General features: G+C 42.6%; 1 protein-coding gene across 2 annotated transcripts; it reads right to left on the minus strand.

Annotated features, from left to right (window-relative positions):
• Positions 1-1,116: 1,116 nt before the first annotated feature.
• On the minus strand, positions 1,117-14,826 carry tc2n (tandem C2 domains, nuclear). Of its 2 annotated transcripts, XM_023353078.1 has the most exons (12): positions 12,540-14,826; positions 11,484-11,577; positions 11,195-11,401; positions 10,115-10,276; positions 9,474-9,553; positions 8,208-8,277; positions 7,292-7,392; positions 6,721-6,831; positions 5,096-5,287; positions 3,357-3,471; positions 3,067-3,266; positions 1,117-2,626 (listed from the first exon to the last, which is right to left on the minus strand). In XM_023353078.1, the coding sequence occupies exons 2-12, from the start codon at positions 11,548-11,550 to the stop codon at positions 2,516-2,518; spliced, it is 1,416 nt and encodes a 471-aa protein (XP_023208846.1). In that variant the 5' UTR covers positions 11,551-11,577; positions 12,540-14,826; the 3' UTR covers positions 1,117-2,515. The 2 variants fall into 2 exon arrangements, with proteins under 2 accessions (XP_023208846.1, XP_005811337.1); XM_005811280.2 differs by lacking the exon at positions 12,540-14,826 and having other exon boundaries at positions 11,484-12,000.
• Positions 14,827-14,830: the final 4 nt, after the last annotated feature.

Here is a 14,830-nt window from a genome sequence, read left to right on the forward strand (position 1 = left end):
GGTGGCTGTGGGTAACCCTACGGCCAGCAGTATTTGGACGAGACGTTGTTGGAGGATAACATTGAAAAAGCGTTAGCATTAGCTTAAACTAGCTTAAAATTCGTTCAGATAGACTGCAGTTCCATCCCAAATTAAGTAGCTTGTCTTAAGCGGCAGGCAGCGCAACCACAAACCAATTCCACACATACCTTAGAAAATCCCTTTTTTCAATTGGAGTGTTCGTTTTACACAGCGTCCCACTAAATAAACTTGAATAATGTCAGGATGAACAAAAGTGGATTCTGGAAAGTAGAAAATTACACCCATCTCCAAAGAAGCGTAATCTTCTACTGTCTTGTTTTTTGGTTGTTTTTTTTAAAGTAATCCTTTATTTCTTCTTTTGCTTTTGTTATTGTTGTCCTATCAGACACACAGTTTGGTTGACTTTAACAAAGATCAAAGATCATGGAGAGATCAAAAACGCTAAATCTTATTATTTCTTGATGCTCAAGTCACTTTTACTGTATTATTTTATGTTCCTCCAACAGTTTGGTGATTTTTGTTTCTGGTCTACTAAAGCTCAATTTGATGAAAATCACCAGGAGGTTTCCAGAACGTCCCTCCTCTCTTTTAAAGTTTTCCATTTCCCAGTCAAGGAAACGGGAATAAGCTGCGGACTCTCGCTGGCAAGCGGCCAAAAGAATCTGTTGAACACACAGAGGAAGCAATCGGCCCTAAAAAGAAAGTTAAAAAAACCCCTGACTGCTTCGATACGGACAAGCGCCTTCTTGAGTGAGAGTCAAACATAACTCTCCGATACGACAGCCCTCTGCGCACATCTTAAGGCGTGTCTGGTATTCCTTCTGTGTTACATTAACCATTAATCAAACATTAGTATTTTTTTTTCAAATAAAGATGGCGGTGTTTTGGCACGCCAGGATACGGAGGCCGCTGACGCAGGTCGGCCCCACGTGGGGCGCCCGGTTGTCCTGGTCACACGCAAACAGCCGGAGGACTCGCTTTCCAGAGTCTACAGGCTCATTGTTCTCAGGGTGTGTGTGTGTGTGTGTGTGTGTGTGTGTGTGTGTGTGGGCGTGTGTGTTTGCAAGTCCACAGCTGGTTACACGGAACAAGGCAGTCAATCCAAAGCTTTATTGGACCGAACAGGGAAAATTCCCGTTTCAGCTGACAAACAAGAGTTACGCAAGACAAATTTTTCTGAAGCCCTTTTTAAGTTACAGATTCTCCAGTTTGCCACGTTAGTAAAATCTTAAAGACTTTAGGTTGTTCCGTTTTTCTTTATATCACATTTTTAATCAACCAAGTGAACTTGTTTAATGATTACACTTCACATTTCTGAACAAAAGCCTAAAAAACTATAATACAAGAAGATAAAGTGCCTTGTAAGAACAACCCCCCCCCAAAAAAAACACGACATGGTATAAGTTAGCATCAGAGACGGTAGCCGTCGTCTGAACAACTGAGGGTGGGCTTTAAACTTTCACTGACGGCAAGAAAAACAGAAACGTACACTGCCACGTGAACGTTTTCACACACTTCACATTTTGTCACGTCACAACAACGTATTTTATTAGGACTTTACATGACGGAGCAACACGACGAGGTGCCTAATTCAATCTGAAATGTGCACTCAGCCCGCTTTCGTTAATAAAAAATTCTTGCAAATCAACCTAGATTCAAAAAGCACCCCCATAGTGAAACATGGTGGTGGCAGCATGATGCTGTGGGGATGCGTAACTCAAGCGTGAACAGCAAAGCTGCGAGGAAACATTTATAAGAGATGAGACTAAGGTGGAGGTTCACCTAAAAAATTACAGCACATCCAATAGTAGCTCATCAAAATACACTGAAGTTTGTTGTGTAGTGACAAAATATGGGTAGGTGGTGTGAAAACCTTTTCAAGGCACTGCAAATGTCACCATCCCAAATGTTAAAAGTGCCTTGCGAATTAAAGTGCACCCGTTTCTGACTTTTAAAACTTGGGTTGTTCAGGCTTCCGTATACTTCCTCTTCGTTTCTTTCAGGCTCTGAGCTTTGATTAGCTTGGCTCTCTCTCTCTCTCAAAAAAAAAAAAGACAAAATTGAGAAAAATTGTTCTAAGAACTTCAAACTTTAGTATTTAGAACAAGCAGTAAAAAAAAAAAAATCCAGATCTTCATCAGCATACTAATTGAAATTGAAGACCTTTTGTAAACACAGATCTAACCGAACCGGCGTTTTCACCAGAAGCAGTGAGCTGACCTACAAAAAAAAAAAAAAGACAGCCTCCTTTTTCCAGAAATGCCTCTCCTTTTTTTTCTCTTTTCTTTTCCCATTTTCTAAAACTTTGTGCAAATCCTCTATCTACAGAATTTCGCCAAGCATCTCGAATCTCTTCCAGGTCGTCGACCTGCGGCGTAGAGTCTGGGCCGTAAGCAGCCTGCTCGGTGAGCGGCGGCGGGGGCCGGCGGAGCAACCAGCCGCGGCAGCCAGGCGTCTGCCGCTTTTAAAAGTGAAAGTCTCGGCAGCGGCGGATTTAGGGAGGACTCAGCCGATGCCAGGCTGCCACCACTTTCTCTGGGTGAGCCATCGTGTCCTTCCACTGCTCCACGGCCTCTGGCAGAGGACTGTCGAAGCCCAGCTGGATCTGAGACCAAACAGAGAGCAGAAGGTCAAGTCATCAGTTCAACACAAAAGCAGATGCATTTACATTTTTTCATTTCCCACCCCGATTTGCGATGACAATATATCAATAGAATACATGGAAATTTGGGGTAGTAATGTGACAAACTGAATGAAACAGTTAAAGACGCCAACCACCAGCCTCATCACTCTTTCAGAACAAATACAGGCTCTTATTGTGACAGTCTAACCCACGACCAACCACCGAGCAAAGACATAAAGCAACAAGCTAAACCCTTTACACGGGGCAAATTTAAAAATCTGGTAGAACCTCTGCAAGCAGCGACGCAAATAAAGCTGCCAAGTCACACTGGCAGTAATGACAACGCCCAACCTCACTATAAAAAGTTTAAAGGACGTCACGAGTTGAGGAAATTACATATTGACACAACCTTCAAGGCTCACCTGTCCAAGACACTGTTTCCTCCTGACGGAGCTGCGGCTGTAGAGCCTCAGCGACAGCGAGCAGGCGTGCTCCAGCGACGCCAACAGGAAGTGAAACGTCTCCTCCCAGCGACACTGGCCGCCGGACGCCTTCAGCGCTCGGGTCTTCTTCTTGATTTCCAGCTGGCCTAACTGGTGCATCTCGGCTTTGACGAAAAACACTTTGGAGGAGGCGACAGAAACAACTGAACATCGATCCCCTCGTTTGGTCATTTTAGTTGGGGACTAATTGAAAATGCAGGTGCGCTTACCCTGGGAGAGGGGAGAGGAAGATGGTGGGAGGTTTTGGGCTGCGAGGATCTTGACCTGGATGCGTCCACTGACCGGCTGAAAGAGGGTGCTGAGGTGCAGCTCGGAGTGACACGCCTGTACAAGCACACGACTCGTTTCTTAACAGGCTTTTACTGCCATGTTTCAGTTGGCTGTGCTTCAACCCACATAAATAAAGTTACATTGATTATTTCACATTTTGTTTATGTTTTTTAAGTTAGCCCTTTAATGACTGCGTTCCAGTTGTACTCGGAAGTTGGAGATTTCCCGTTCCCATTGGGAAGAGTAAACTGGATCGCCATCTGAAGTCGGATTTCCCACTGGGCTACCCCGGCTACCACCAGTCACGAGACTTTTTGCTCCAAAATGGCCGCTCCTCGCCTCAGCAGCAGTGAGATGTGGTGGGAAACATGTTTATTTTACACCCTTTAAACTTTTAGCATTTTATTTCATAAAAACTTCAAGGTGTTTTATTGGGACTTTACACGACAGAGCAACAGAAATTAAGTGCATAATTGAATGTGACAAACGTTCTCGGCCCGCTTCCAAAAATAAAATCCCTTGCGACCAACCTGTATGCTAAAAGATAAAAGAAAGGCGGAAGGTCGATGTCTTTATCATGTTCAAAATATGGCTTTACTCCTAAAAATCAATAAATGAAGACAGATTCGTCACTCAATATCACACATGTAGAAGGCTTCCTAGCATATAAAACAGACATTTCTGGTAAAAATATTAGTTTTCTTCTCTGTTTTTGTGTTTAGCAATCAGCCGTTGCCTCTAAAAGCTCCCACAGTGGCGGCGATTTGAACCATTTTTCACTCTTGTGTCCGGCAGACGGCTCCTCGCAGAGTGAATCCCGCTGACTGATGAGTCACCGTCTGATCTCTAAGTACAAAAACAGCCGCCACCGGCCAGACGCGCCTCCATTTATCAGCGAAACCGCTCTCTGCTGGGGAAATGGTTCGAGGTTTGACCTACTTCCCGTCCCTCCAAATTACAGCGTCTGAACTCTGGTTTCTTCTCTCCTATAAAGTCGGCGCCACAATTTTCCTTCGAAACGAACCTTCTTTTATGTTTGGTTTGTGACTAGGCGGCCACCTCCACCAGCTGTCCGTTGTTCATGCCAGCACAATGGTGAAACTGTCACAGCTCAAACAAAAGCCGCAAGAACTCTCGGGCGGTTCTATTCATTGCATTTCTTTTCCGACCATTTACCAGACAAAAAAAAAAAAAAGCAACCTTAAAATTATATTTGCTACTAGAACATTTTTGTTCAGCAAAAAACGTTTTAAAGCATTTAAAATGAACGAGGGCATTTTGTCAGTGCTTGGAAATTGATGGAAAACGCCTGCATAAGTCTAGTTTAGTCTCTAGTGCAAGTAAAACGGACACAAGTCATTTTTTAGGAAGAAATATGAGTGTGTTGTAAGTCAATAATTCATTAATATTGAAGAAAAGTTACCAGTTATAGGTGAAATAATGTACCAGTGGAACTAGAACTTCTTCATCAATATTAAGAAATCATTGACTTAAAACAAGAGCTTATACCTTTATGAAAAGTTGCTTGTAAGTTAGTCTTGCCTTATTTTAAGTGTACGTAAAATTACTTGATAAGATTTTGAGTTCTTTAGCATGAAGTTATTGTTATTATTATTTTAAACATTAAAAACCATGAAAAAACAAAAACCAAAACATCAGTAAAGCGGCGACGCCGTACCGAGGACTTGGAGGGCTGCTGGAGGTCGAGCCAGTGCTCCGACTCCCGGGGGCCGAGCTGGCGCAGGGAGAGGACACACTCGGCCGCCGTGCGTTTCCTGGGGCTGTGCGTCTGCAGGCGCAGCACCAACGCGCTGCTCTGCAGCTGCTGCAGGCGCAGCGCGAACACAAAGGTCTCCATGAAGGCGACGTTCTGAAAGCGAAGCAGAGCAGGTGAAAAATCCTCCTGTCGCCTCAAGAAGTTAAAAGTGAATCATGAAGACGGCTGTTGAGCAAAGTTACTCTCTTCTGGAACTTCGTTACACACTGCCTTGCTAACGTATTTATACAGCTTGAACTTCTGCCACTTTCTTTTAGCTTTGTAAACACGACGTTTAATGTGCTATGCTGGGACTGTATGTGGTAGACCAACACAACGTGGTACATAGCTCTAGCAGCTAGCAATTACTGTAGCAATCGATTAATCGATTATCCCGACGATAAATCGGGTAGAAAAATGTCTACAGATTTTTCATATAAGCACTTAAGCCTTTTTTATACAATATTAGAAAATATGGAAAGAAGCAAGTAAATAATTCAATCACTTTTTTAAATAAGAAAAACATTTTATTGCCTAAAATGCAAGAACATAGTAAATCTGAACACTTGAGAAGTTTTGGCTATTGTTTACAAACGAAGGTGTTTTTCGTATTCTAAGTTCAAATTGAATATATTTTTTGTACAGTTTTGGCTTATTTACTGAATACGTTTAGTTTTTACCAAACAGCCTTTTTTTCCCCTGGAGTCTGTAATCGATGAATCAGTTAACGATTAATCGATTACTAAGTTAGTTAATGCTTCTTTCAATAATCAGTGAATTATAATTCATCGTTTCAGCCCTGCATAGTTGTAAAATGTAAACAAAATGACTATTCAGACCGAATTGGAGTCGATACTTTGTAGAATGGCTGTTCGCTGCTATCGTAAGTCTTTAAGGTGAGTTTCTACCAATTTTTCACGCCTAGGAACTAAAAATGTGGCCCGTTGCTCTTTGGAAATTCAAAGTCAGATTGGATGGCGAACACCTTTCTAAAGTCTCAACTGGATTTAGTTGAAGACTTTCAATCTTAATTTGTTGGAGTCTCTTTTCCCCCCCCCCTTGTGTTTAGCTCGATCCGTCTTCCTGTCCACTCTGATCAACGTTTCTGTCTTCGCTAAAGAAAAACAAGCCCACAGTATGATACTGCCACCACTGTAGGAATGATATGTCCAGGTTGATGTGTCTCAGTGCCTCTTTTTCTACATATTTGCAGGAAAGCGGGACTCATTTGCAGAGTTTTTAAAAAAATAGTTTCTCCCGTGTGCTCGTCTATAAATGCCAGATTTGAGTCCAAACGGTTTTTTCAACAGTGTCTGTCCTCCACAGTGTCCTCTGGGCTCTTGGCTGTTTCTCAGTTTGATGCCGTCTACTTAGCTTATCATATCTTGGTCTATCTCATAAAACTCCAATAAAAATACTCTGAACTTTACCAATAGGAAGAAAGATAATAAGGAGCATGGCTATGTTTCTGTAGATCGTGCAACATGTGCAACAATCAAGCTGCGATTCAGGCATGTGTTCAGCATTCGGTAGCGTTAGGTCAGTACCTGGTGATACTCTTTGAGTGTGGTCTTGAACTGGATGGGTTTGGGGACGGTGAGGATTGCTTTGAAGCCAACCTTCTGCTCTTCATCTGGATGGACGACGAGGTCCGAACACTGAGCGAAACAACGCAAAACAGCAGCTTTATTAACAGGTTTGAATGCTTATAAACACAATAAGTGTTCAATTATGTTCGGGGGAGGGGGGCAGAAGAAGCTTCCCACAAAATGTCAAACCCCACTCACAGGTTGGAATCAGGGTGTGCCTTTTCATCTTTGTTTGGCTCCGTTTTGATTAGGAGTTTGTGCCCAACTGTCCATTAGGCTTTTAAAGCAAGCACTGCATTGTAAGCGCGCGGCCGCTTCCTCGGAGTCGCTTTTAAAAGAAAACTCCAATCTACACTTGAAAAAGAAAAAACCAGCAACCTTTTCCTCCGAACTTAATGGAGCACAGAGACCGGCGCACAGAGACCCTTCGCTGTGGACACACAAAGGCTCCACTGTGGGAAGCTGGCGGGGAGAACAGTGGAGCCTTTAGTGCCTGAGGCTCTCAGGTCTGGGCTGAGTGTAACCGTACCTGGACCAGGGTTATCCACACCTGCTCCACGTCCTGCTGGTATCGTACCCGGACACAGACCTTCCCCGGCTCCTGCTCGTCCCCCGACAAAGCGATGGATTCTGGGAATGAAAAAAAAAGAAAAATAAAAAAATCAAGGAAAGCGACACTTCAGCACGATGTTTGAGTCAGTGAAGTGGTTGATAGGAGGAAAGCTTGTGGAAAAAATGCAAAGTTTTACAGATTTTTTTAAATATAATGTAGCTAGTATTATAAAAATAATTGTGTTTTTTAAAAAAAAAAAAAAAAAAGTGGGACAGAACTTGGAAGCAAAAGTACAAATGAAGCATCGTTTTAAAAATGTCTACTAAATAAAGATCCGAAAAGTGTGGCTTGCGCATGCTCCAATTCGACTCTGACTCCCTTCAATGACATTTAAAAGCCTTCAGAAAGCACGTGGGCGGGTCAGATGAGGTCGAAACTGAACAAAAACATTTTCTGAAACAGAAACATCATCACCCTTACGCTACATGGTGGTGGCAGCATCATGCTGTGGGGATGCTTCTCATCAGTTTTGACATGCGAGCTGATCAGAGTTGATGGGAAAACTTATTAGGAATGCGTCTTACACGACGTTATCTTTTTTTCGTCCGTGTGTCAAGATCTCAGTGTGGTGCGACGTGACATGTGGATTTAAGAGTCGACGTGTACATTTGTAAAATATTCAGAACTGCCAAACCAAACCATGAGACCTTGTTGATTTTAGAGCACATAGAAGGTTACCGAGAAGTTTCGGGTGAAATGTTCCTTTTTCAGACCAAGTCAAGCTGGCTCTGTGTGCAAAAATATCCCACGTGTTCTTCAGAAATGCAGTTAGACTGAATGTATTAAGTAACCAAACCAAAAAGGAAAAGCCAGGTCTAAATGAAATGGTTACCCAGGCTGCTTTCCATGGAGCTCATCATGGAGGAGGCGCTGCTGACGGTGCTGGAGGTGGAGTCAATTCGCTGAAGAGGCCAAAACACAGTTAGAGAGAGAAATATGTTTACTGGAAATGAAACCAGAGTCCTCAATGCGCTGCAATAACTACGGATAAAATGTATTACAGGTCGTGTGCTGAAATCAAGATGAAGGGACGTTCTGCCTCAGAATCGGTTCGTCTTTTGGATCTGAAGCCGTCTGATCAATTTTTGATTCAAAAATTAAATCAAAGCAAAATATCGTAACATAAGAAATGAAAAAAACAAATAGCTTAACAACAATGACGTCTTCATTTTAAGTCTCGGGAATCACCGATAGTAAAATAGACACTGAAGTAAGTCGGGGTTGTCCAAAGTGAGGCTCGGGGTCCAGCTGCTGCCCTCTGCAGGGTTTTATGTAGCCCTTCAGATGCTAATCTTGACGGAGATGGTTTACTTTTTTTGTCTTTTAGGGTGGCGCATTCGCAATGTTTTCTTTAAAAAAAAAAAAAAAAAAGTTAGGGGTCACACAAATTACGCAGGTTTCTGCGTTCATCTTCACTTTGTAGCAAATAGAACCAGCAACATTTTGATTAGGAGTCAAAATGTTTTTTTGTAGCTTCAACTTAAAGATTTTGGCCTTCATGGCAAAAACTTGGAACCACCACAGGAGAAGTGACCACTGCTTCTCTTCTCTTTCTATCGTTCATCTTTAAGTTTCTTTGAAATTGTTGCGGTTATTGATTTGTCCTTTGGCTTTTTATTTTTATGCGTTTGTTTGGGGTTTGTTTTTTTGTGATGTCGTTTTTGTAACGGCAGTAATATTGTGATTTTATTATAATGTTTGTAGAAGAATAGTCTCTACTGTGGTAGGAACTAATGGGGATCATTAAATAAGCTTTACTAATTGATCTAGTCACATACAATACTTGAAAAATAGTTGCAAACTGAACGTGTGTTGCTTTTCCACCTTTGTTGTACTTCTAATTTAGGCATATTTATGTCATTTAAAAAAAAATCTTAAACATGTATTAGAAATTATGAGGCTAATCACATGTTTAAGTTTCGGGTTTAACCCCCCCCCCAGCCTTCTATCCACATAATAAGAGTTATTTGCGACATTGAGCTATAGTACCGAGGAGCTGTGCAAACTTTGCAACTATATTTAGTCTCGTTCCACACAAACGTAAGGGAAAAAAAATGGTGTGAGAAGATTAGATTAGATTAAAAGCAAACAGTCTCACCTGGATGTGGCTCTGAGGGCTGGCCAGGTCCAGCATGGAGCTGCTCAGGCGCCGCTGGCTGCCTGGTTTCAGAGTCCAACCTGGAGGACAAACCATTACTAATCGCGCTGCTTTGATTTCAATGCAAAACCAGTGATTAACTGAATTACACACGTCACATTATTCAATTTTTCTTTTTTTATTGGTCACAATATCTTAATAAATTTTTTTGATTTATTATGCGTAGGTGCAAGTTAAACTTTTTTTTTACCCCTCCAGGGGGTCATTTGTGGGCTCTCGTGTCCCTTATATGACAGTAGGCTGACAGGAAACAGGGAAAGACATGCGGCAAATGTCGTTGGGTCCGGGAGTCGAACCCGCGACGGCCGCGTCCAGGACTCAAGGCCTCCAAATATGGGTCGCGCTAACCGCTACGCCACCCTGGCACGCCCAGGTGCAAGTTAAACTTTTAATGACTCCTCTTATTGCTAGTTGTAACAAGCATATAAAGGTTTGATGTTGTGTCCACGAACTGATAAAAGAGCCTAAATGGTGCATTAACACGTTACATAACGAGGTGCTGCTTTACTTCAGGCTCCGACCTCAGAGCGAGACTCAAGTTTTATCTGCTTGGACCAACCGTGCGGGCCGCCGGCCGCTACCTGGGCTTTGAGGGCCGCTCTTCAGCGCGTCTCGTCGGGCGGGGCCGGGGGAGATGTACGCCGGCATGCTGCCCTGGTGGAAGATGGACTCCGAGTTGTACGGGAAGAAACTGGCGCCCAGCAGTTCTGCTTTCCTCCCCGCGTACGTGGACCTGGCTGAGCCTGCGGACAAGAGTTGGAGAAAAGTAACTCTCCTGAGCGGTGGGGCGTGTGGCGCTAGCGCGGCAGCAGGTACGCTGTGAGGTTCACAGGAACTTAGCGACAAGATTTGACCTTGTTACATTTTCCTACACAGCAGAGGAGAGATGCTGGAAGTCCGCCTTGGTTTGACTGAATCAATTTGCCCGCCTCAGTCCGTAACCTTAAGCCTTTAGTTTAAAGTAACCTTAAGGTTTTAGTTGCAGGTTATCTTGTTGCTACAATGTCTGCATTTGGAATCAAATTACAGCCGTGGTTAAGCTGATTTTAATTAGGATTTTCAAAATAACTGTCACACACCATCACCTTAACCATTCACCCAATTAAAAGTAAAGATGCAGAAAGAAATTTGCTGGTCAAAATTTTTTTATTATTTTTCTAATCGGTGAATGCACCACAGGTAGTTGCGGTTTCTGATGTGGGTGATGTGGGCAGATGCCCAGGGCGGCATCTCTTCCAGGGCGGCAATTTTGTAGATGATTCAATTTAGAAATACTTTGTTTTAATTGTATTATTTTTCCATAGATGTTTGTTTTTTTTGTGTATTTGTATTGTATACTTTTAACTTCATGGTTGGATATGGGTGTTTAAAGTATTACTTAAGTTTTTTTTCAGGTTTTTCATATGAAATTAAAACGGGTGGGGGGCTTGTTAGCTTTGGGCACCAAACAGGCTAGGGTTGCTACCAGGCCACGCTAGCAACAACATTCTTTACTTTAGATGCTGTAGCTAAAAATTTTTTTTTAAGAAACAAAAACGAGACAAATTTAGCTATTTTCCACATACAACAGAAACACAATAGAGTTATTGTGTGATCCTCTCGTATCACACAATAACTCTCTAAGTAGCTCTGTTGACTGATACAAATAGGCCGATACGTACTGTGCAGCCCAGGCTGCAGAGTGGAGAACTGGCGGCTCTGGGGTTGAACGTAAGTGGGCTTGAAGGTGGGCACGACAAACGGGACCTCTCTGCCGCCCGGAGGCTGCTTGGAAATGAGGTAATCTTCCGCTTTCTCCATCCTAGTCCTCTCCTCCGGCAGCTCTCCTGTCACCATTATCTCCTTGGGAGGCGCCTTTATTTTGATCACTTGGAAAAATGAAACAAAACCAAAACAAACATAGTCAGACGTGAAATCGGCGAAAAACAAGACGCCGGACCTGGTGCCGACCTTGGGTCTCCTGTTCCTGCTTGTTCCGCTGAGAGAAATTCTTGCAGCAGTCCTTGAAGAACTCCATGACGCTTCTATGGGTGTTTATGAAAACCTGGAATTGCACGAGAAGGCTGCAGGTCAGACAGTACGCACGTTAAATGCAACTTTAAGGAATTGGATTTGAGATTGGTAAAGCCAGAAAAGTCGCAACGTTTCCACGGTTGTTCAAAGTTGCCTGGCACATCGAGGCAGACCAACGGACTCATCTGAGCTGAACGCCTCTTACAATTATAGATGCATTTGATTCAAGGTGGAGGGATGAGGTTTAATGTTTCATACTGCCTATAAGCAGCCACTGGTGGGAAAAAGGTTATGACTCAGTTTTGGACTTATAAAGAGTTACAGTTTGGGCTCAGACAAATCCTGTGGACATGAACAAACTACTATTACAATAGGACCCTGCTGAAATAACTTTCAAATTTCTTTTTTTAATGTTTGCATTTGTACACCCATCCTGTATTTATCCACGCACTCATGGGGCCCAAGGACCAGCGGGGGGGGGGGGGGGGGGGGGGGGGGGGGGGTCGGGGGGGGGGGGGCATATGCAGCCGTAATGTTTCTCTAATGCCTTTGGGCAGCCATGCATTGAAAGAATCTATGAAACAGGCTTTAGGACATGCAAGGAAATAATAATTATAACATTCAGGTGGGTCAAAGTTAGAAACATTTTCAGAGCATGAAAGGTTAAATTTAAACAACTATTGTCTTTTTGATCTTTATTTTTTCTTAAACCGGTGCAGCCAAGTTATTATTATTATTATTATTATTATTATTCACTGTCGATCTGCTTTTGAAAGACAAACGTGGTCACTAAGGATTTCATTTATGCCCCTTTTACATTTCCATCACTGGCCACCATTCTAATGTTGTTCTATTTGACGACAGTATCAAGACTGCTGGCGTTTTGTGGCCCCCGTCTGTTGCCAACCCTGATAAGGTGAAACAAGTGTAGCAAATATTTATCCACAAATTTAACTGAGTTCATTTTTAAAATATATATATATGTTAACTCACCCCGTCGTGCTTCCACTGGAAAGAGCTGCCAGTCGCTTCTCTCTCAGCAGGCAGCAGGGAGGGGAATGCCGCTGATCTCAGGTCTGTTGTTCACTTTGAGCTTCAGGTTTCTCTCTCTCTCTCTCCTCTTATTCTCTCTCTCTCTCTCCTCTTATTCTCTCTCTCTCTTTCTCTCTCTCCTCTTATTCTCCCTCTCTCCGTCCCGCCCTCCTGGCTCTGGATGTCTCTCCGTTTCCCCGCACAGACGCTGACCTGCTCTTCCTTCCCCGAACAGCAGCACTTTCTGTTAGATTTTTTTTTTTGTTTGTTTACTATCTGTGTGTGATCAGATCTGCCACTGTGGTGTCTTCCTCCTCCTCCTCCTCCTCCTCTTCCTCAGATGGTGTGTCAATGCGAGTGCCGACAGAAACGTGGCCAACAGTTTTTTGGGGGGTGGGGGGAGAGTTTACCACCTTTAGTCGACACTTTTCTGAATTCAAAGTGGTTCCAAAGTTAAAATGCTCTTTTTTTTTTAGAACAAAAATTTACGTAGAAGTGTTTATAAATCAATATTCAGTGTAGAACTAATAAATATTGTCAAAACTCTTATAAAAAAACCCCCAAAGACTTTTAGTTTAGCCCAAATCAGCAGCTATTAGCCACCAATACACATTCTACACTAATTAGACATGAAATCAAGCAACAGAAAACATGTTATTGATGCATCAAATTAACTTAGTCCTTCCTTGGGTTTTTTTTGTGCCTTTTTTAGGGGTTTTCTGGAAAACCCATGACGCCCCCCATTTTAAAAATAAAATTTAAAAAAAGACCAGCGTGCATTTAACGTCCCTATATTGTTTGCAGAAGAGCTAACATTAAACTCCTTGTGTCAGAAAATGAGTTTTAAGTGGCCTTGAAAATATTGTTGCTGAGTAAATAGCAGCTGTTATGCTGCTAAGACGAGCTTATTTCCCTGACTTACCCATTTGGTCTGGGAGGGAGCTGTGTCATAATTAAATCAAAACAATCTTTTATTTGCTCTTCATAAACATTAGGCTTATTCATAAACACAAAACGTGAGAACCTGAGAACTCTCGTTGCTGCTCCTGCGTCTTTAGCTAGGAAAACATTTGCAGCTCTTTAAAACTCATTCACATTATGCCGAATGCATCTTTAAGTCAAACCCATGCTGGGAATATTTCTAAACGTTTTCAGAACGTTTACTTATGAGATCAACATAAACACGGCAGGCCACACGTCTACGAAGTAGAGTAGCGTCAGGCTCGGTCCAAGGTTTTATGAGACCTGAGGCAGCACTGAATTGTTAGGTTCTGTCTCCGGGAACGCCCGCTAGCAACCACAGCGCTGTCGAGTGGTGGTGAAAATATTTACATTGTGTTGCAGCAGACTGCACCCTCACTTGCTTTCTGATCACTTCTTATTCCAGAAACAGGAGTCCTGACAGGCTGGTCACGACGCGGACGTTACTGGCGCGTCTGTGATCGTTTACTATATTTGCAACAATTTCACAAATTCATAGATTCTGCATCCTGTAGGTCAAAGGTTACCAAAAATAATAACGGCCAGAAACCGGAGACCCCCTAAAAATACACAAGTATTTTCCTCGATGTATTTAAAAATAAATGTAGTCAAATAAATTGCACACATGCTGAGGCACTAACACTGAACTGAACTGGAACCGATCCAGTCGTGTCCAAGTTTTAAAACCATAAAACTGTCAACGGAGCTATGGAAACGGAAGCTTTACGATTTCAACCACTTGGCTGCAAAACAGACCGCACAGCATGATGCCACCGCCGCCGTACTTTGACAGTTTATTCAAGGCTCTGTAGGTTTTCTTCAACTCAATATTTGTGTCGTATGACCAGGAGCTGCAAATGTTTGACAAGTTTAAAAGGTGTTGAATTTGGAGCAGGAATCTCCTTCTTGGTCTGCAATCTAGCAGTCTATAGTAAGGTTTGTGGTGGAAAATTACTACAAGTTCACATCTGCTGATCATGTTATAGGAAATGCTTGTGAACTCTCACCAAAAGAACTATTCGGGTTACATGTACAAGGGTGGAAGTTGTTTTCTATTTTCTTTAATTGCTCCTAAACATCGCAACCGGGTTCTTTTTCCACTGAGGGGAACAGTCCAAGTCAGGACGATAAAACTTGGCAAATGACAAACAGTTGCCATGGCAACTGTTTGTCAATGACAAACATCCAAATATAAGCATGTAAAATGTGCATTTAAACCTCTGATAAAACAGTATTTTTCATCCAAAACCTTTGAAAATATTTGTGAAACC

Source organism: Xiphophorus maculatus, chromosome 19, assembly GCF_002775205.1.
Source record: "Xiphophorus maculatus strain JP 163 A chromosome 19, X_maculatus-5.0-male, whole genome shotgun sequence".
In the NCBI taxonomy this organism is placed as follows: Eukaryota; Metazoa; Chordata; class Actinopteri; order Cyprinodontiformes; family Poeciliidae; genus Xiphophorus; species Xiphophorus maculatus.

What these genes read in the sequence shown, in the direction of transcription:
- tc2n (XM_023353078.1), bottom strand. Translation starts at nt 11,550, where the DNA reads ATGGAGTTCTTCAAGGACTGCTGCAAGAATTTCTCTCAGCGGAACAAG. An exon ending in TGTGGATAACCCTGGTCCAG is followed by an intron (nt 6,832 to 7,291) that starts GTACGGTTACAC and finishes TGTTTCGCTCAG; the next exon opens with TGTTCGGACCTCGTCGTCCA. An exon ending in GGAAACAGTGTCTTGGACAG is followed by an intron (nt 2,627 to 3,066) that starts GTGAGCCTTGAA and finishes GTTTGGTCTCAG; the next exon opens with ATCCAGCTGGGCTTCGACAG.